At 43.2% G+C, this 21,840-nt stretch overlaps 7 protein-coding genes across 7 annotated transcripts; 3 read left to right on the top strand and 4 right to left on the bottom strand.

The window, feature by feature from the left end:
- Positions 1-255: 255 nt before the first annotated feature.
- Bfra_004111 (uncharacterized protein) lies at positions 256-1,939 on the bottom strand (the record flags this gene model as incomplete). Its single annotated transcript, XM_037334516.1, has 2 exons — positions 256-1,307; positions 1,363-1,939. 2 exons carry the CDS (start codon positions 1,937-1,939, stop codon positions 256-258), a joined length of 1,629 nt encoding a protein of 542 aa, XP_037193050.1.
- A 583-nt stretch (positions 1,940-2,522) lies between these two features.
- Positions 2,523-3,414, bottom strand: Bfra_004112 (uncharacterized protein; the record flags this gene model as incomplete). Its single annotated transcript, XM_037334517.1, has 2 exons — positions 2,523-2,925; positions 2,978-3,414. 2 exons carry the CDS (start codon positions 3,412-3,414, stop codon positions 2,523-2,525), a joined length of 840 nt encoding a protein of 279 aa, XP_037193051.1.
- A 1,539-nt stretch (positions 3,415-4,953) lies between these two features.
- Bfra_004113 (uncharacterized protein) lies at positions 4,954-6,419 on the top strand (the record flags this gene model as incomplete). Its single annotated transcript, XM_037334518.1, has 4 exons — positions 4,954-5,257; positions 5,310-5,818; positions 5,870-6,324; positions 6,380-6,419. The coding sequence occupies 4 exons, from the start codon at positions 4,954-4,956 to the stop codon at positions 6,417-6,419; spliced, it is 1,308 nt and encodes a 435-aa protein (XP_037193052.1).
- A 1,199-nt stretch (positions 6,420-7,618) lies between these two features.
- Bfra_004114 (putative potassium channel protein) lies at positions 7,619-10,431 on the top strand (the record flags this gene model as incomplete). The annotated part of the gene is made up of 4 exons (XM_037334519.1): positions 7,619-7,782; positions 7,839-8,012; positions 8,062-8,200; positions 8,251-10,431. 4 exons carry the CDS (start codon positions 7,619-7,621, stop codon positions 10,429-10,431), a joined length of 2,658 nt encoding a protein of 885 aa, XP_037193053.1.
- An 871-nt stretch (positions 10,432-11,302) lies between these two features.
- On the bottom strand, positions 11,303-12,343 carry Bfra_004115 (putative carbohydrate esterase family 5 protein; the record flags this gene model as incomplete). The annotated part of the gene is made up of 3 exons (XM_037334520.1): positions 11,303-11,567; positions 11,655-11,805; positions 11,875-12,343. 3 exons carry the CDS (start codon positions 12,341-12,343, stop codon positions 11,303-11,305), a joined length of 885 nt encoding a protein of 294 aa, XP_037193054.1.
- Positions 12,344-14,290: 1,947 nt separating this feature from the next.
- On the top strand, positions 14,291-16,484 carry Bfra_004116 (putative fungal specific transcription factor protein; the record flags this gene model as incomplete). Its single annotated transcript, XM_037334521.1, has 2 exons — positions 14,291-14,368; positions 14,568-16,484. The coding sequence occupies 2 exons, from the start codon at positions 14,291-14,293 to the stop codon at positions 16,482-16,484; spliced, it is 1,995 nt and encodes a 664-aa protein (XP_037193055.1).
- Positions 16,485-17,712: 1,228 nt separating this feature from the next.
- On the bottom strand, positions 17,713-20,958 carry Bfra_004117 (uncharacterized protein; the record flags this gene model as incomplete). The annotated part of the gene is made up of 2 exons (XM_037334522.1): positions 17,713-20,807; positions 20,859-20,958. 2 exons carry the CDS (start codon positions 20,956-20,958, stop codon positions 17,713-17,715), a joined length of 3,195 nt encoding a protein of 1,064 aa, XP_037193056.1.
- Between the last annotated feature and the right edge of the window lie 882 nt (positions 20,959-21,840).

Below are 21,840 nucleotides of genomic sequence, written 5' to 3' on the forward strand. Positions count from 1 at the left end.
ATTTTTATTGCTATTAGGTTTAATATAGGCTAGTTTACAAAATGTATGTACGCTTATGCCGTAATGCTTGTGAATTTCAGAATATTATCGAAGCACCGTATCAATTATCATCATCCTCCACACCAAGCGTTTTCTTCAAAGTATTAAGCTCTCTCTGGATATTATCAATACCTCCTTGAAGACCACTGATAATTCCCATTAGTTGTAGTTGCTTTCGCTTTGGCAAAGTCTCTATGAGTGGAGCCGCGGCAAAACTTAGTCCATTCGGGTAGTAACAAAAGTCGGTTGGTATTCTCGTTGTTGACGTTTGTTGCCCGCTTTCTGGGGTGGGGGTTGCGATATAGTTGATCCATTACTCATGATGACTTGTTGCTGACCTGCGAAGACGCTGGGACTGTGGTTAGGTGGAACTTGAAATTGCGGATGGGGTAGCTGAGGTTGAGGTTGGTGTTGGGGTTGAGGCTGGTGTTGGGGTAGAGGTTGGTGTTGGGGTAGGGGTTGGGGTTGATGGTGAGGTTGATGTTGAACTGGAGGTGGAGGTGGAAATGGAGATTGGTATTGCGCCTGTTGCTGTTGCTGGACTTGGGCCTGAATTTGCTGTTGTTGTACTTGAGCTTGATGTTGCTGTAGTCTAGTTTGAGGCGGTTGCTGTTGTTGAGCTTGAGGTTGAGGCTGTGGTGGCTTGGCTTGTTTCGGGTCTGGTTTATCTTGTTGTTGCTCTGGCTTGGACTGCTCATGTTGTGGTTTTGGAATTTGTGGTCTGGGTAGATTTGGAAATGTAGGTTGGGATCCTGCTTGAGTTTGGTTGACAGAAGCCCAAGTTGTAGATGCCGGTCTACTTGGAGCTGACTGAGGAGTACTTGCACTTGGAGTATTGCTTGGTTTTCTGGTTGGTTCCTTGACGGTCGATTCCTTCTCAGCAGATTTGCCAACAGACTTGCGTAAACCACCATTTCGAGTGTTGGGTGTGGACGAGTTGCGCGTAGCCATATGTGGAGAATTGACAGGTGCCCATGAGCTTAAAGATGAACGAGGTGGGCGTCCTCCGCGTGTCTTTGTAGATCCCAACCCTGTGTCTACTACAGGAGGTTCTTGCCATCCCGTTTGAATTGGCTTTTCTGGTTCTTCGACACGGGCTTTCTTTGCTGGCGGACCAGAATGATTGTTTTCTTCAGCTTTATTTTTGGAGCTAGATTTATCTGGCGTCTCTTTGACAGTATTCTTTGCAGATGCTCTCCGTGTACTTGAGGATTCAGGTTCTGGAGTTACGCGAATTCCGTCTTCTGCAGTAAATTCATCGGGTTCGACTAGATTGGTGTGCAATTAGTATCTGGTAATAATTTCTTGCAAAGGAAAACTTACTCTCTTCATTAGTCTTGATGCTGCAACGGTTTGGTCTGCCACTTAATTGACAGCTAGCGCATGCTCCTTTGAAAAATCCTGGCAGTGCGATACATAAGGTGAACTTTCCCCGAGCATTGGCACATGAGAGGCAAGGATCCTCAACTACATTTCCTCGAGTAGCAAGTAAACAACCAAATCTAATTTGCTTCCTACGGGAATCTCCTCCAGTCTCGATCTCAGAGCCCGCTTCGACTCCTTCCCTCCAAGGCAGAGAACGTTTTGCAGGCATCATTTGTAATCTTTCCTCCATTGTTGATGAGTTTGGATCTCTGAATGAAATTTGATTCAAATACTTCGGAGGTGTGCTGGGGCTATATCGTTTAGATGCTGAACTGGGCGTCGCGATCGAAGGTTCGTCGGCCAGTTCTGGCTCAGGCGACTCGAGGTTTTGAGGACTAACAGCCGCCATTTTGTTTCTTGGTGCAAAATCAATATCGGATCCTATTGATTCAGGTGAAGATGGTGCTGCCCACTCATCATCACCATCTTTATCAACAACGATAGTATCGCTGTCTCGGGATCGTCGTGGGGGCATATTTTTAAGTCGCGTTAATCGAGACGTAATCGGTCGCGATATTTAAAAAGGTGAAATTAGATCGTTCTAATCCTTGTATCGAATATAAATATATGCCGCTTTTATCTCTTATCGGGATTGCACGTCAGGCTGGAAATTTGTTGGAATGGTTCAAAGTGAGATTGGATATAATTGCAGAATTTTTCTCGTAGACAACAATAATGAATGTAAAAAGCGTCGGGTAATGTGAATGATTCACAGCTGAGTACAGCACAGCATGGGCAGGTTTATCTACTTGGTCGGTAGATATTTTAGTTCGGAATTAGTTCTTTTAGTACTTCCTCTATTAGGTAAAGGTCTAGAAGTCTATCCATCGCCAAAATTGATAACCCAGAAAACTAATTGCCTTGATCGGCGATTAATGGATCTATGGTACGATTTTCTTCTGAAGGGTAGTGAATAGTCTCTTGTATTTCTATGTTGTTGGGCGCGTGATACGCTCGCTATGCTTACAATGCGTCATTTCTCCTATGGTAGCCATAATCTAGACTACCCTATGCTAATATGTTATGTTCGGTTGTATTACGAATGTACAACAAGCCATCTATTTTTTCTTGGCCTCCTCCTTGGTCAAGGCCAATTGGTCTTTTTCCTCCCTCATTTTCCTTTTAGCTTCCAGATCATTTTCTACTTGCCATACTGCTCGATCAAGTTCCATTTGCAATTCCGGTATGTCTAATGCTGTGGCAATTTCCTTTCCATCAGAAGCATGAAGTAGCATGGTCTCAACATCCGATACATTCGAACTTGATGAAAGTGTATCAGCCGCGCTTTTCGAGTCGGGAGACGGAATCTTGTTCCTCAAATATAACTCGTCTAATATCTTGGATGGCTTTGGTGCAATGAGATTTTCCTTCAAAAGGAAGTCGATGTGTTTAGACCCTGCAAGCGCTTTCCAATGACTATATGCACGAAAGCATAGATAGAAGAAAGGTAAATTTGGAATACTGAGTGATATTAGCTTCCGAAGATTATCGGCGAGGTTATAGCTGCACTTACATCGGAACAAGCGCGAAGGGAGCAACTAAAGGCATTCCAATGATTGAACCCCATAACCTCGTCTTGTGAAGTTGTCTTCTCTCTGTACCAAGTACTTGCAAGATTTTCGAAATGTTTTCCTGTGGAAGAAAATTTGAGGGAAATGAGATCTCAACTTTCTCTCTATCGCTCAATTCTTCTGCTCGCCTTTGTTTGGATAAGGGAGGAATCGATTTTAAACCCCATTCTTCATAGGGTATTCTTTGCAGAGCCTTGTTCCCAAAATCGACCACCTTCTTCTGCCATCCTGATTCCTTCTTCTCCCAACTATTCCAAAGGTTATTCGCCTTTGTAGTTGTCTTATCTAGCAAGGAAACCTCATTTGTAGTGGTAACATTAAGTCGCTGGCAGTAAATGAGGGTTCGCCGCGTGGAGATGGGAAGTAGGTAGAGGCGCATAGTTCGTTCTTCGTGGACCAGAAAATTAGATGGAAAATTTGTACAATCAGACAATTCCAATTCTCGAGATGGGTATTATGTCGTACAAGATCGTTAGGCGTTATACGTAAAATGGTCGTTATTCGTCTGCTCGTGAAATGGTGTTTGTTACTTCAATTGCATTGGAGTATGTATGATAGTGAGGTATGATGAGAAGACGGTGATGGTTAGGTGAGTAACGTTTTGCCCTTCTTTCTTTCTTTCTCTTTTTGACTGATTAGATTACCAGTAGATGAACGTCAAGCTACAAAAAAACCCCAAAATTGAAAACCTTTTTGCCTGGATTCATGGAGGCTGAGCTAAGATAATAAGATCCATTTTCACTTGTACTTGCTTGTAGGTAGAATGACGCATGAGGATAACCTTGAATAGCTACCTAGTGAATAAATACCTAGTACGAGTGAGTACATGGAGTCGAATATTTTTCAAGTGGGGGGAGAAGAAGAGATTGATCTAGATAGATGTGTACTAGGCGGGTGAGTGAGGAGTGAGATGATAGGCTCGATAGGTATTGTGAGCATTTGGTGGGTGAAATGGAGGGAAGAAGTGGGTGAAGATTCACCAATACGACACGATGCAAGTAATATCGACCTAGGTAGAGATCTTACCTAGGTAGGAGAGAGGTACCTACTCCATATATAGTGCCACGTGAGGATCTACCCACCACCTAGCTAGGTAGGAACACACCTCCTATGTACCGGAATACTGTGAATATCGTGAATATCGTGAATACCATGAATATATATATGTGTGTGTATACCCAAGGTATATATATATTCACAACGTATATATTCACAACGTATACGTATATATATTCACAACGTATATATATATTCACAACGTATATATATATATTCACAATGCTACCTGCAATTGAAGACACCTGCTACGGAACCCTTGTAAAGCTTACACACTCCCCCATGTTCCCAAATTCCAATTTACACCTTGAATTGTCTTATTATCATCATTTTCATGGTTATTATCAGCACTCGCCCCCTTGCTCTCCCACCTTCACAGCGTTTCGTTTATGGTAATAATCCATAAAATCCGTACAATCCCAGAGATGTTTAATGGGCTTGTGTGGTCCTCCGTAGATCATTTAATCTTTTATTCATAGCTACAGAATTGCAACTACATCTCTAATCTTAACTAACCGCGAAACAAACATCCAAAATTTCAATTCTAAATTCCTCTTGTCACTTTCTTCAATTCTTTCTTCTAATCCATTATTCATTCGTACACTCATTTACTCACTTCTTTTCCCCTCAATCAATCAATTTCCTTTCTTATCCTCTTCAATTCAGAACTAAAGCTAATTCGTGTTTCATTTCTTATTACGAAAGGCAACAATGCAGGAATAGGAGAGGGGTCGACCGCGATTGAAGCGTCGTTCAGGGTTGCTCCATCGCGTGTTAGGACTGGAAGAAAGAATTGCAAGAAGTGTCAAAAATTTCATCGTCTTAACTCTGCGACACACGAATCGGGGAATATCCTAGTACTATGGCAACATCAGATAGATTGCCACGGACCACACCAGGCCTGGGACTACCATTCGAAGCATATAATAATAATTTTCAGCATGATTCCCTCACGGTCCCACATCAATTCTCGGATTCTGCGAGCGTCGGTTCATCGGAGAATGTTGCCATGAAAGGGAAAAAGAGAGCTGGTTCTCAGCATGCCGTTCGCCCCAAAACCTACTCGTCTGCCTCTTATAGGACCTACAGTACGCAAAACACACAATCGACAACTAGCACGCATGCACAGAATCGAGCAGCTCAAAGAGAGGTTCGTTCACTTCCTTGTAAGTTATTGGCCCACAGTCGAATTCTCGACCTGAGCTTACCTGTCAAAAGCCTGGATAGATTCATATGAAGACAACGACCCAGCATCGCTACCGCCCAAAAGAGTTTCCACCCCTTCGAGAATACATCCAGCACAGCATAATTCTACACCAACCCAATCTTCGCGAAGAATATCTCTCGATGGATATGTTGACTCCGATGATGATACCTACAATGCCATAAGCGACAAGAAAGTAGAGACGGGTTTCTTTGGAGGTTTGCGCGAACCGGTCAGAGGTAGGAAATGGGATCATGCTAGAGACGCGGAACCTGTCATTCTTAGAGCTGGGGTACAACCAAATGCAGCTGTATGGCGAACCTTTATCAAAGCATCATCGTATGGTATACCCGAAGGAGAGGATCGCAAATTAGTCGATCAGTCATTTTTAAATAATTTAACTCCCGGTTACGATAGACCATGGTGCGGGGATCTTGAGAAGGGTGAAGGTGACGATGATGATAACATTACATCTCTCATATACAACAAAAGGAAACGGGAAACCTTTTTAAAACGCGTGCAGGTAAGCTCCACACTCTACTTTGGTGATGAATGATTGGCTAACGGTATCTAGCAAACCATTCTCATGAACCCTTATGTTCCCCTTATTTTTCGACTTATTGTGCTTATAACTTCAATTATCGCCTTGAGCATTGCAAGCTCGGTTCATCATCTTTCGAATAAATACTCCTATTCTCAAAGTCCATCTACAACTATGGCAATTGTAGTAGATGTGATTGCAATTCCGTATACTCTCTACATGACCTGGGATGAATATACGGGTAAACCTTTAGGCCTTCGAGCACCGAAAGCCAAAATTCGACTCGTTCTTTTAGATCTCTTTTTCATTATTCTTGAGGCTTCTAATTTGACATTAGCTTTTGATGCCATATCAGACGACAACGGGAGCTGTAAAGTCGGAAACACGGGATACAACGGTGTGGTATGTCATAGAGCTAAAACACTCTGTGCCATAATAACTATAGCATTACTCGCATGGGGAATGACTTTTGCAGTTAGCATATTCCGGTACGTTCCTTCGTCTGAGAGGTATATCTTTTCAACGTTGCTAATGCTCTATCAGGCTTGTAGAAAGGGTGGGTGGTCGAGAAGAGGCCGAATGAGTACATACTATCTTTGTCTCTTCAGACAATATTTTTTCTTTAGTAAATATGGGCCAAGTGAAGGCAAGGCGTTGGGTATATATCAGTTGGGTTGAAAAATAGAAAAGCAAAATTTGTACATTTGGAATTGTTTATATGTCAGCGGACACTGAGACTTGAAGCTACTCTCATCGTCTCAACACTAATGCGATAATAGGAGTAGATGAGAGCACCTTTTTCATTTGTTATATCATCATTTAGATATAGATCTAAAGCATGCGAAAAGAAACTTTATTTAAACGCCAATCAGGATGTTTTAAGCCACGAACGCCTATCATTTATTCCGTCCGCATACGACTAAACTCGTCATACATATCCTTGAGCTCTAACGAATGAAGTGTATTGGACAAATCTGAAAATGTTTCTACAGCTTTAAATGGCTTCATCTATTTGAACCGGGAGCTGCTTCTTCGCAAGCAGCTTCCCCGCACAAGTTTCGTGTACCTATGTGCCAATGTTTGTAGGTCTCGATGAATGATGAGCAGCACAGAGAGACTGACAAGTAACTTTGCCCAACTCCAATGTAAATGGCATTCTGCACAATTCCTCCTTTCTCATTCAAGCTGTTGAAATTGCATTCACAATAGTATTGCTATCTTCGATACTTATCCGGTGGAATCCCCCGAAAGCTTTAACAAACACGATCGAAGTTCTGGGAACGATCTAGATCACATTCTCATGCATTAGTTGACCTTACGTAATCTAGTCCGCATGTATACCCCGGCATTTCGCATGCAGCGTGATGGCGATCAAATCTCTAGGAAGCTATCATCCCACTACGGAGACTTAGTTTACTTTACATTCTCTTCGTTCTTTTGTGTCCACGGGTACTTATCTTGATTCTAGATGACCGCTTTTGATTTTGAAGATATTCGAATTTCAAAGCTTGAGAGAAGTACATCAACTCAATTCACCGTTAGCGTGTATATACCTAACCAAGGTTAAGCTCGGTGGACTGCCAAGGAACAAAGGCATCGGCCGATATCAATTCGAGTTCTTGAATAGATATCCGGGTAAAGAAAGCAAGTGAGGAAAATTGAAGTCTGCCCTTTCAAGAAAATTCAATTACAAAATCCGCCGGTCAATAACAACAAGCGCAACTACTTGAGGAGTGAGACAGGAACCAGAGACATGATGATCTCGCTCAATAAACCATGACAATGGCGGGCAACAATTCTGAAGCTAGCTTCATGAACAATGGCCACACTATTCCCAACGGCGGTGATAACGGTAGTCGGCTCACTTTGAATAATGAACTGTCAGGGCCAGGTCTACTTAGAATTGGGAGGTTCAAATTCAGAGCAAAGACGGATGATCTACCACAGTTCGTTGAGTTCATCTTCTTCACTTAATCTTATACACTAACCCATAGTCCAATAGAGATTGGTGGGTTGCATCAACCGCATTCCCTCTCATCGCTGCCACAATTGGACCCTTGGCAAATGTTTTGTCGATTTCCGCTCTGGTTACAAAATGGAGAGCTGACCTACCCGATGATGGACAATTGCCATTTGGTGCTGATGAAAATGGTGTTGGCATACCTGATCCACAATGGTGGGAGATCTCTGAAGAAACTCATGAATGTTACTAATTTGAATTTAAGGGAAATCATCCTAAATGCTATTTCTCTTGGATGTGGGTTTGCTGGCAATCTTTTTTTGCTCCTGAACTTTATGCGCAGGGTCAGGTATATCGTCGCATTACCTCTATCGATAATCTTTTGGTACTTGTCTACTGGCATCGTGAGTCTAAGGTCCTTGTACCAATTTCAATTCTAATATGTATTTCATAGCTTATCGGTATCTTATTAGCTATGAACGAGTACGTCCCACCTATTCGTCCTGGTCAAACTTGGTCTCAGGGATTCTGGTCCGCAGTCATGGCGGCTTCGTTATATCTCGTAGGGTCAGTGGTTCTCATGGTCAATATGCTTGGCTATTTCCTTGGTCATTACCCACAACATTTTGAACTCGATGACGATCAAAGAACTTTGATCTTACAAACCATGATGTTCTTTATATGGTTAGCTGGTGGAGCCGGAGTTTATCAAACAGTCTGTGGCTTTCAATACGCTGATGCTCTCTATTTCTGCGATGTCACAATCTTGACGGTCGGTTTCGGAGATTTCGTACCTAATAACAGTCTTGGTCGAGGGCTGCTTTTTCCATATGCTGTCATTGGTATCATCTTCCTTGGTCTTATGATCAACAGTTTGCGCAAATTCGCTTCTGGTATGTCACAGGACAAGATTGTCAAGCATCATGCAATACGTCAACAACAGGAAACCTTTGGTCGCTCAGTTACGAATGAGAAAGAGATTCGGGACCGTCTCGGCTTACCTCCCAAATCTGACATACGTCACCGTAGTGCAGTTGGAGATTCTTCAGGAGCTTCCGGTTCAGGTTTAATGCGTCGTCCCTCGCTTGACCAGTATGGTCATTTTGATATCCAAGGCCGGAATATCACTTTCCATCAAAGGAGAGTTCATTCCTCTGGTGGTCGAGGGGGAGCTGGGATGACGCACAATTCATTTATTCCTCTTAGTCGCGACGCTAAGCTTCAAAAACACATCGAAAACAAATCTCCCAGAGTAAAGCATGCTAAGCGTCGAGAGAAATTAATTCTACTCAGAGAAGAAAAGGATCGCTTTGATGCCATGCGCCAGATTCAAACTAATGTACGAAAATTCAAGCAATACTACGCACTATCCATGTCTATTTTCGCCTTTTCAATTCTTTGGTGCGGAGGTGCCACTGTTTTCTGGAGAGCCGAAAAGCGTGAACAAGACTTAACATACTTTCAGGCTTTGTATTTTTGCTACGTTTCTCTCTTAACTATTGGTTATGGCGATTTTGCACCAAAATCCAATGCTGGGAAACCCTTCTTTGTCGTTTGGTCTTTGATTGCAATACCTACAATGACTATTCTCATTTCAGATATGAGTTCTACTGTTATAGCAGCCATTAATCGTGGTACATTTACATTAGCTGATTGGACAATTATGCCTAAAGCAGGGGTTTGGCATGATTTTCTCATGAATCATCCAAGAATACATGCATGGTTGTCGAAAAAGACAGATGAAAGAGAAGCTAAAAAGCGTATTCGTCATGGTTTCGATGTGCAAAATCCGGATGATAGACAAATACCTATAATTGGCGACGTCGATCCAGATCCAGAATCCTCTCTGGGCCAGGTTGTTGAGGAAATTGAGGAACCTCCTGAACATACCGAACATGATCTAGCCCGAAAATTAGCAACAGCTATCAAACGCGTCGCGAATGATCTACGAGCTGATAAGCCAAAGAAATATAGTTATGAGGAATGGGTGGAGTTCACTCGCTTAATCCGATTTAGCACGCATAATGCGAAGGAAGTTGAGGAGGAAGAGGAAGATGAGGGATTGGTCGAATGGGATTGGATTGGTGAGGATAGTCCGATGCTAGCGGATGTTAGCGAGAGTGAATGGGTATTAGATCGGCTATGTGAGAGTCTGAACAGGTATACGAGACGACAGGGAAGAGTTACGAGAAGGAAACAGGCTGAGACGGATAGGATAGAGGAGAGTGAGAAGAAACATATTCATAGGAAGGCGAAGCACAATTTGCATTATCCTGCACATCCGGGACCGAGAACCCCCAGTCCGGAATTGAAAAGGGGGTCGGGGCGGAGTGGGGGCGGAGATAGTTCGAGTTGGAAAGGTGGCTCGGTTGATAGTAAGGATGAGGATGTAAAGGATGATGGAGATGAAGGGGTAAACCGGCATGTTGTCTTTATTGATGATGCTGGTGATAAAGAAACAGGAAGTCACATACCGACGAGTAGCAGCGGAGAGGGAAATGAGAGTGGGAGCGGGAGTAAACCTTCCACGAAACCAAGCCCGGATATTCGTAGAAGTAGCGACGGAGATGGAGATGGAGACGGAAATAAAGACAAAGATACGATTGAAGTCCTAGGGGTACCCAATAGAGATTAAGTCTTGGAATGGGAGCTTTAAGCGAATGAGTAACGAGCGCATGAGCGTAACGTAACGTAAAGTAGATATTTTTGATGCTAGAGTGGGTTTCCACTGAGCGCTGTAAATGTATTCTCGCGATCAGTGGGTGGGTGTCTGTATATCTTGACGTTAGAGTTGTGATTGGCACATTAGATAGTTTATATTGTATTGACAGTTTTCACGCATCACAATATTGAATCACAGAGAGAAGGAAGTTTTCTGAGCTATCTATTTTATCCGGGGTGGGTATGATGAGTTTTGCGGTCATGTATGTATGGGAAGAGGGGAAATTAAACAAATGGTATCTGTATGCCCTTGGTTGAAAATGAGGTTGTAATGTGATGATGAGATATGCAGAAGTATTTCGTAGATACACAACAGAGTTGTTTGCTAGTTGGCTAGCTGAGTGAAATTCCCAAGTTTTGCTTGGATTGTTGGGTTTGGTATGTTGTATCGGATTCACGTATCATATATCGTACAAGAAGATAACACTGTAAAACAAAATCTTCTCGATTCTACTCATTTGGTAGTATAAAATAAATTTAGTTCTAAATAAATTGAAGTATTTATATGATCAACTACTCTTTTGGTATCCAATACCATCTGATAGATGTTCGAAATGAAATTTGAAAATCATGAAATAGAAAGAAATGGATATCAATTAACCCTTTCCTTTTCTTTTATCGCCCCCTACGCCCAGCATAGCCTACGCCTATTTTCTGTCGCGAAGTCCCATAAACGATGCCATGCCTATTAGTTTTCCATCACACACATCCTTGAAAAGAAAAAGAAATGAAACACAAAACATCAATACCCGAAATCAAAACAAAATCAAACCCAAACCCGGATCCTAAATCAAAACTCCCAGCCCAAGAAAGACAACTAGCATACCCCAAGATACGCCCATCTTTGCAACATCATTCGTACTAGTAGTAGTAGTCGCGGCGCGCGTAAGATCCTGTGCGCTTTTTGCATTTGCGGTTCCGTTTGTGGAAGTGGAAGTGGAAGAGGGGGTTTCACCAGACATTTTATCGGTGATGAATTTCGCCGCGGCGGTTCCGTAGGTGGTGACGTAGGAGAGGTGGACTTGGAGGGAGTTACCGGAGTCGCAGAATCTGGGGGGAGGGGGTTAGATTGGTTGATTTGAGTTGGGGAGTGGGGGAGAGGAGCTGGGGGATATTAGGGAAGAGGGAATGACTTACTCATCTTGGTTGTCACAATAAGAGACTGTTTTTTCGGTAGGACAGGCGGCAATATTTTGACGGGCAAAAAGCCCATTGTTCTTGGCAGTACCGGCGTTGAATGTTTCGGCGGGGACGTGGGATGGATCGCCCATTAGAACCATTGCCACGACTGAGTTTTCCATTAGTCAAGTCCGCTCTTCCTAAGTTCCGAATTGTCAATGAGATAAATAAAACTCACCATTACTACTAATATTTGCCGACAACGCCTGAGTGTTCCCAGCAAACCCCGTTTCAGAAGTCCCACACATAACATCCGCCGCCACCTGCGCACCCTGTGAATACCCCATCACCGCCATCTTACTCCCGGGACACCTTTCCGCATACGCCTGTACCAATTTCTGCATGGCGGCTACGCCCGACGCTTCGGAGGCTTGGTATTGAGTGAGTGTAGCTGGATAATCTACGGCTTCGGAGTCGGAGCCAGGGAGAGAGGCTTTGACCATGGTGGCTACGGAACCGATGATTCCCTCGCCGGGGGATTCGGTGGAGGCGCGGGCAACGATCATGTGGATTGCGCCGGCGGGAACGCAGGCGGAGGAGGTGCTGGAGGTGCTGGTGTTTGCGCGGGGGTAGTGGGGAGAGGAGATGATGGTTGCGGAGGCTAGGGTTGTGAGGGCTAGGGAGAGGAGGATAGATGAGGAGTACATTTTGATTTGATTTGATTTCGTTGATAATGAATGGTAATGAAAGAATGGTAAACAGCGCAGCTGGTACTGGTATTTGTATTTTGAAATGAATGAAGTGAAGATCAATTAACCAACAGTTGAACGAATGTATACAAGAATGCTATACTAAGAAATCAATGGGAAATAGATATTATATAAGATTTCCCAGCCCTATAAGTCGATCATTATGAAAAATGAACCGTTGTGGTACCTTCGTTACATTTACATTTTTGGGATATCTTCACGAATCCTAATTCTGTGCGATATGCCGAGCGATGGAAACCATCCCGTGTAGTGGCTGGACTCAAGCACTTGTAGTGGATCATCCGTATTCTGGGGCATGATCAGACTGAAGAATTTAAGACCAGAGAAGCACTTCCACCAAAATGTTCTCTCGCGATCAAAACCCGATTAGGAAATCCCTAGGTATTATTGTCGCACGAGCCATGGCATATATTTAATTTACAAGGAAATCCTTTCTTCAATAAGAACACGTGACTGAGAATGCTGTGAAACAAATGGAGATATGAATGCCGTGCGTTTCAATGTCGGTTGTTGTCTGCTAGGAGGTTTGGGATTTCAGATGAAGAGTCTGAAGAAAAGGGCTTGGATTCAAGGGAGCCAATCGCAACTTTGCTTTCAGCCTGGTGGAACATTGATCGCCTTCAAATAAGTTGTGAAAATTTCCAAGACTGTCTAGAAAAGTCGATAACTCTTCTTGTGTACCCACAAATCCCGAGGTTAAATTGACAACATTGTGGATGGGAGAAAATGCTTCCAATGGGGATTTGGGATGTCAGTTTCTATGAGTGAGGTCACGTAATATATTCCAAATAAGTGGCTCTGGCTCTCATGCTCTCTATACATTTGAGCTATAGAATGACGGGCAATCTATGTGGCCTTCGCCATCAACAATGCGATCAGCTTTCAAAATGGTGAGATTTCTGCTTGCCGCCCGTAATTTAAACCTAGTCAAGATTTGTGGTGAGAGTCAAGAAATATATGACTGGCTGTCAAAATCCTAGACGATGTACTCTACTCTATTCCAGACGGGAGTTCAACAGTGAGACCCATTGAGTCCACTTGGATGTGTTGACAATGGTAGTTTGTTACGACGAATAAAACTGGTGAAGTTGGCATATGGCACATTGATTGTGGCCATACTATCACCCTTGAGACATTTGCGGAGCAGTTCCTGTCTGATGATTACGTCCAAGAATCCACCAGTATGAGCAAAAAGTAAATACATCATCCACGGCACTCGTTAAACTGTGTTGCTGATATATAAGAACGGTACATCTGGAACTTCTTGTGAAGCAAGCCGAAAAGTATATCACGGTAAGAGGCTCTTGTGATGGTTTCATGGTATACTTACTTGTACTTATCTCATTTGGACAATGGCAAGATAACATCCCAGTTACAAGCCATATAAAACAAGAGACCTACAAAGGAAAACGTACCTCGACGGCGTCAACAACACTCGTTCCTCCTACTCAAAATGCTAGAAAGTGGTTTCATTCACCTAATAATGACGTGTCGCTACCAGAATATCGAAGAACTATCTTCGGTATCGATGAAGTAATTAGAGACGGTGTAGACATAGTCGATACAGATAATCTCTCAGGAGCTTGGAACTGATATTCATGTTGCTGGCTTTCTCATGATTAGATTGTTGAGCCGGGATTAATTTAAAATCTAGCTTACTCCGAGTGCCGACGTTGAACTCCGTCACGAACGGTATTGCTATTCCTCTATCAACTTATGTTTTCTCGACACATCTTTTCAATTTTTCTTATCATCTTTTTGGTCCTACATGCGAGTTTTAACTAGCTATCATTGTAATGCGATAATTGTTTAGAACTTCTATATACTCAATATATATGTCGGTCCGCAGAGAGAACGGACACGGAGTTGTCCCACGGAGACGAAATGGCAAACAGCCCGCGTGTGAGCCATGCAGAAAAGCAAAAATTTCTTGTGATCATAGTCTTCCCGTATGTGATCGATGTAAGCGACGGAAAGCATCGGCAAAATGTGTATACCTCTCAGCGCCTATGACCCGTCGACCACATACAGGGGAATCCAATGCAAGTAGGGAGCACGAACAAACTGCCGGTATTCTGTCAACCCCCACTCCCACTCCCACTCCCACTCCCACTGCTTCTATTATATCTACACATGACCATCTGCTTTCTCCCGATAGTAGGCCTACGGAACCAGGGAGAATACAATCGGGGGTTTCTTTGGCCCAACAAACTTCTCCGCTGTATTCGAGGAAAATCGGGATAATATCGGTAACGATATACAAATCTCCAATGACTCTGGTGCACTTCCATCTTATGATAGTCTCCAGACTCATAACTTCCTGATGCTACCCGGAAATGCATTTGGAGGATCCCCACGAATCCAGCTCGGAATCAAGATATTGCAAAAACTGCCCGACAAACGAACATGTGACCATTTGCTAAAATGGTTTTTGGAAAGGATGGGCGAGTGTAGTCCTTATACCCCGAGAGTTATTTCAGCACAAATAGCACATTCATTGTGGTCTCAGTGGGGAAAGGAGTTTAAAGAGCCAAGACGTCTTGATGATATGGAACGTATATCCACGCATCTATGCAGGAACTCCGAGCATCATTTACAGGAGGCGGAAGATTATCAGCCTTGGTTAGACAGTATTACTGGACCTAATATGAGATGGGAGTCCGTGGGACTCATATTTGCGGCTCTATGTCAATCCATTTTGTCGCTATCTGAAAGAGATGCTTTTTTCACAACTCAGCCTGGGCAAAGGAAAGACCGGAAGCATTTCGCTCTAGAGTTAAAAGATTGCATCCAGGCTTGTGTTACATTGTCTAACTATATGGACTACATTAATACCGTCATGGTAGGACTTTTGACTCAAAATCTTATTATTGCTACTGTAATTATGGGCGACGCGAGTTTGATTGTTTGGAGACAGATAGGAGATTTGGTTAGCATGTCAACAGCACTTGGTCTTCATCGCCAACCGGACAATGATGGACCCGTTACATTCTTATCCGAGTGTAAAAGACGTTTATTTACCATAATATTCAATGTCGATAAAAGCTCTGCTCACCTTACAGGTCGTCCACCAGCATTAAGTTACCGCTATACACGGTTCCGCTTCCCTCTTGACATCGACGATGAAGTATTTGCCCAAGGACCCGAAGCTCTAAGAAACGCCGCGGATAAATTAGACGCCAATGGCTGGAATCAAGAAGGCAGAATGACAAATGCAACGTACATTCGCGCTCACGGCTATCTCACCATAATCACCGATGAAATTCTCGAACTATCTCTCACCGGTAATATCAGCGATGCCCGCATTACCGATCTTCTAGCTCGTCTACAAGAAACCTACGATGGATTTCCTTGCTACACCCATTACCGTCCTAACGACGTATTCTCTCCTTCGATATCCGATAGTGTACTGTGGCGTCGCATCGGTCTACGTCTCTCATATCTCGAACAACGACTCACGCTCGAACGACTCGCTCACAAATCTCTCCTTCTCTCCGGTCAATCCATGATATCCTGCGCTCTCGAAATGCTCCAACTGACCGTTCTCTTCTGGGTCCAACGCGATCGCTTCGTCGAACACCATCATGATTACGATTGGATGCTCATGTGTTGGGGTGTTCCATCCAGCGGAGTCTTGTGTGTAGAAATCCTTAAACAGATGAAATCACCGCATGACTCGACGATTAAACTCCCGACGTCGGAAATTGTGCAGAATTTAAGTTTGTTGGTGGGGTTTTTTGAGTGGATTAAACCGAGTGCGGGGAATTATCTTTTGTGTGGACGTATGAGTAAATTGGTGAAGAGGATTTTGGATCAGATTCTGAATCATCGAGTTGGTGGTCGTATGAACTCGCAGGGACAGGGGCAAGAGGGGGAGAAGAGTGGGATTGGGTTGGTTGAAGATAGGAATGATGTGTTGGGAGGCGAAAATGGAAATGGGAATGTGGATGTGGGTATGATGGGAGTAGATGATATAGATGCAATGGGTGATGATGTGGGAGCATTCGGAAATCTAGACTGGTTGAATGAGTTAGATTGGAGTAGAGGACCTTGGATGAATCTAGATGGTCTCACTTGATCCTAAATTTAGATACAATTTAATTTATGACAGTCAAAGATCATCGTAGAGGCTCACAAGTTTCAGTAATTCAAGCGAAGAATTACACGTATATACCGGTGTAGATATACCGAGCATATTTACAATTTTCAGCCCAGTGCGCCGAATCCAAGGATGCGAGAGAATTGCATACCAGGTAAACACAACTTCTCTGAGAGCTCTGTAGAATACTTCAAAAAAAATCAAAAAATATCGTCTACTAGTCAATTGTGAGTAGCATCTTACCTCCAATATAAATACACAGAGCATGTTGAACCTCCAACCCCCATCTAAATATCACTTCTACAAGGAGGCCTTCTCCATACATCAATCATCCTTTTCAATACCCATTCCCCAACATATAACAGAGAACTCCCCCATCTTGTCTCAGCTCTAATCAATCCATCATTCTCAAAGAAACCACAGCTCCCCTGCTCTTCCCCAACAAAGAGCCTCTCTCTCCTCTTCGCTCCTACAAACCACTAATCACAAACTAAATAATATCGAATGAGAATGAGATAGTATAGTCCAAGTAACACACACCATATACAACAGCAAGAAACAAGGGTTCTCTAGTTCAGTGGTAGAATTATTGCTTTGGGTTATGGTCCATAATTGTAAGAGGTCTTCGGTTCGATGCCGGACGGAACCCTTTTTGTCTCTCTTTTGTCTCTCTTTTGCTTGCTTTTTATTTATTTATTTTGTTGGGGGAGGGGGGGGATATCAAGTCGATGAGCTTTTCTCCTTTCTCTCTTCCGTTTTGATGGAGAGAGAGTATGAGTGTTGAGTGAATATGGACTTTGATTGGTGTATAGAGAGAGAGAGAGAGAGAGAGAGAGAGAGAGAGAGAGAGAGAGAGAGAGATAGGTAGAGATGGAATGTTTGATTTTGGGAGTGGAGGGAGGGAAGAGGAAGAGTATAAAATAGCATTAGTTGAAGGAATACTATACTACTGGAAGTCACGAAGAGGGGTCGGTGATGGGATAATAATATGATGATAATTAGTACGAAATATTCACTCACATTTGAAATGTTTACCAAACGACTTTTCTAAAAGCTTGGCGAATATATAGATGCAAATGGGCAACGAAATATCTTCATACTATGTATGTTAACCCTATCCCGTTTGATAAATCATGAAAAAAACAAGAATTACAGAAACACAATAAGCAACAACATGAATAGGCAAACAGCATATCCGCAAACTCTCTTACACATAATCCTCATGCCAATCATCCTCCTCCACTTCCTTCCCCTTGTTCCCCTTCTTCCCCCTGACTTCCTCGGGCACCTCTTCCTCGCCCACCCCCAATCTCTCACCTGCCCCCCATTGCTTCGTGAATCTGTTCTCCACCAACTTCATATTCGTGATTCTCCTAGCCTCCCTTTCACTCAGCTCCTTCCAATGCCTCGATTCCCTCTGTTCCATATCACCAATTCCTGTTTTCTTCTCCTTACCCTCCTTCACCTTCGTCTCCAAATCTTCCAAGTCCATAATCATATCATTCAAGTGTCTCCCCTTGATTAAATGAGCACGATCATGTTTCTTATAACTCTGTCCTGGTGTTGTACCCGGCGCATTACGGATACGAGTTAAGGCGAGTGCGCGTTGAGAAATATCCGTGACTTTGTTAAGAACGGATCCAGGATGTGGATATTCTATTACTATTTCTTCATTTGTCACTTCTCTTGTAGACTTTCGCTGTTCGCTTCGAAGTTTACTGTCGATGAGTTCGTTATGTCTGTTTATCTTCTCAATGCGATCTTCTCGGCTGATTTTTATTGGTTCTTTAGGAGTTGCTGTACGCCATGCACGTAGAACAAGACGCTTCCAATCTACGGTGGAGATCTGCTCACTTAAGGGACCGGGTTGAAGGATATGGTCTGAATTAACCCAGAGATCGAGTTCGGTGTCTGAAGGAAAATTGCCAGCAATGAAAAGAGAGCTTTTGAGAGCATCAAGAGAACTGTGTCGGAGGACCGCGCTAAAACGATAAATTTCTGTGCCGGTACGATCAGTCCTACCAGGAGGAGGTTTAATTCGTCCGGCTATACCCACTTTGACATTCTTTTCTTCCTCTCTGAAACGATTGACGCGGGTGATTAGGCCAGAGATGGATCCCCACTGTGGAATTGATTTGTGGCGACACCAAGATCTTAAATCATCTTCTGACCATTGGGATGGTTCTGGAGCCAACTTGTGTAGAGGCGCTAGTTGCTGCTCTAAAGTGAGACCGAATCGAGGTGAGGGCTCTCTCAATTCCTCGCCCTTGATTACTCTTTCGAAGTAACGTTTACACTCAGCTCTGACCTTCTCCCTCTGACTAGCAGTATTTGGAACGGGCAGTTTCATTCTTACAGCCAAACTGTCAATATCATCATCCACAAAGAAATCTATTAGGGCAAGGATGTACTGGGCTACAAGAACTGATTCTGGGTTTAAACCATTGTCATGAATCTCTCCCCAAAGTTTCTCCAGGAGATGGTACTGTATTTTTCGCATAATTTTATTCCCTATTTCCGTACCGTTGTCGAGTTTTGCTTGTTGTGCTGCGGCAGTTTTAGGTAGCTGGAGCAACGAAAGACCATGTTGCAAGCAATAGTACCATGCTTGAATTCTTGTCCAATGGCCAATCTCATTTGCCGATGCTTGGCTGAGTGCTTTCAAAACTTTTTCTGCAAGTGTAGAATTCTCATCCACCTTGTCGGCTTCGACAAATGTTCTCAAGCGTTTGCTTGGTCCTGAGAGAGAACTGTTTGAGCTTCCGCGCTTTTTGACCTTTGGACCTGATGCGAACATCTCAGAGGCTGCTGCTTTTTCTTCGGCAGCTATTTCGGCCCAAACCTCTTTCCGAGCCTCTTCTACTAGTTTGTTTGGTGGAATCAGTTTTGTCGACCTAGGCTGAAAATCTGTTGTCGGACGATAGCGAATTTCGATTTGCGTCACGACTTCGGAATTATCATCTTGGATATAACCTATATCCTCATCAAGCATTCCATCGTCGTGCGTCTCGATACTATAAGCAATTACCGTTCTATTATCATTCCCTGCAATGACCTTATCTTCCCATGAACAGGGCGTTTGTTCTCTTAGCAATCGTTCAAGCTCAGCATCGTAATTTTTATCTATTTCATCGTGTAGAGTGAACGTAAATGACTGCTTTTCTAATTTCATTTGCGCGACGATTTGGTCTTTTACGAGTCCTTGGACAGGCTGGCCCGAAGAGAACTTTGTAATTCTATAGTGGCCTTTCCATCTAGGAAGTTTTGCAATTGGATCCATCCACCAATTTGCCTTCACGGAGATAGCAGCCCCCGATTTGTCACTGTAATCCAAGTTTAAGCTCTTTTTCAAGGTCGCAGCAAGTTGATGTAGAGGGATACCGCGTTGATTAGCCTCCCACCAAGTCTGCCGAAATGTATTTGAGAGATAACTGATAGGAATTGCATAAAGTTTTTCGTATAATGGCCGCTTGTGTTCTTTGTCATTGCCAAATAACTGATTGGTTTTAAATAAAGGTTGCCAATATAACGACCACCCCAGACTACCAAATTTGGCATCTTGATCATAGGATTCGCAGAATTGAGGATGGAAACCATTAAAAATCCAACTGACGAAAGACCTTCCTAGCTCGCTATCGACGTCTTTCTCAACGTAAGGCTCGTCACCAGAAGGTGGGTTGAACGACCGGTAATCTTGGAGGAATATTGCATGTCCAATTTCATGAGTCATTGTAACTGCCGCCATAAACTGTGCTTTAAGGCGAATTTCGGAATCAACTGGGTGGGTACGCATTGGTACTAATAGTAAATCCATAATTGCAACAACGAGTGGCCGTCGTACCTGGCCTGCTTGAGCAGCTTGTAAATCCGATTCCCTGATCTCATTCTCATCGAGTTCGTGGAAGTCTGCTTCTCCATAATCTACTATTCTTGTGATACCATTCCAATTCCGAGTCGCATGCATTCTATCATTCAATCTCCATTTGATACATCTTGCGATGGCTTCAAGCTCCAACTCTGCTGCTTGAAGATCCTTGATCAAAACTGTGTTTTTCAACGGAATTACTCGTGGACAGACAAGATGGCTATGTTCAGCGTGCGATACTTCTTGCGGCGAGCCAAAGATGATGCTTGATGGCAAAAAACTTGCTAAATACGGCATTCCAACTTCTAAAAGCCGTGTGGCAAGTCGCATACTTGGTATTAAGAGCTGATAGTCCTCGTCAGAGACTTCCCATCTATTGCGTGCAAACAATGGATGGACAGGACCAGTTAAACTTGGAGCTGGTGCTCGAGATGCCACTGGATTCGTCAGTTTAGACAAGCAAGACTGCAGTCAAGAATGATACTTACACATCGCTCCTCCAACCGCTAGACTTGTAGGATCCCATGGCTTCGATACTCCACCCTCCACCACACCTTGGTGTGAATTGTCTGGGAACTCTCCTGCCATAATGTCGACAGCAAAATGTAGATTTCAAGGGCAACTTTCCACTACGCTAAAATCTTGATAAATTATTAATTCAAAGCAGAGAGTGTTAGACATGGAGCAGTAGTGTTAGCATTCCTCGAATAAGCGCATACGAGACTAAGAATGTAGATGCGATTGAGGATAAAAGAGAAATTTTATTTCATTGTTCTCCGAGAATCACAACGTTCTTTCATTTTCGATTCCTTTGCAGTCTTCTCCAACTCTTCAAAGACTCTCTTTGATGATTTTGGGTATAACAATTGTTTTCGGCCATTTTATAAGCACTCTTCCCATGTGGAAAGAAAACCAATGCACACAGCAATGTCAATAGCGAACCATTCAGATGATAAGACTCATTTAAGTCCAGCGATACTAGATGAGGAAGTTTGGTCATCATTCAAGTGATGATAGCAAATTTCAAGCAGCGATGATATTCTCGGTCGGAGATGAATGAACATATCTTGAGTATCTTGAATCCTGCCTTCGTGGGAGGTTAGTTGATCGTTGATCGTTGATCATTGATTCCATCTTGAAGAAGATTAGAGTGTTTCTGCCGTAGACCTTGGGCACGGATTGGCATGGTCAAGATAGTCGGCACTTGATTGTGTCAATAAAGCTTGAGTTGAAATCGGAAGATCCAGTTGATAGACAAGTACTTCGAGACGAGCTAGAATTTTAAGCCGATAAGCTTCAAGACATGGTTATGTAATCTAGAATGCCGGTACTCGAGTACATTTTTGTGCTTAGACCATCAACACGGAGAACCTTCCTAAATGGTATTAAGTAGTACCAAGTTGTTGCTGACCATGACGGCGGTTACCACACCATCACGGTTAGTATGAAAGTGATAGACAAGGCAGAGTG

This window comes from Botrytis fragariae, assembly GCF_013461495.1.
Source record: "Botrytis fragariae strain BVB16 chromosome Unknown tig00000050, whole genome shotgun sequence".
Lineage (NCBI taxonomy): Eukaryota > Fungi > Ascomycota > Leotiomycetes > Helotiales > Sclerotiniaceae > Botrytis > Botrytis fragariae.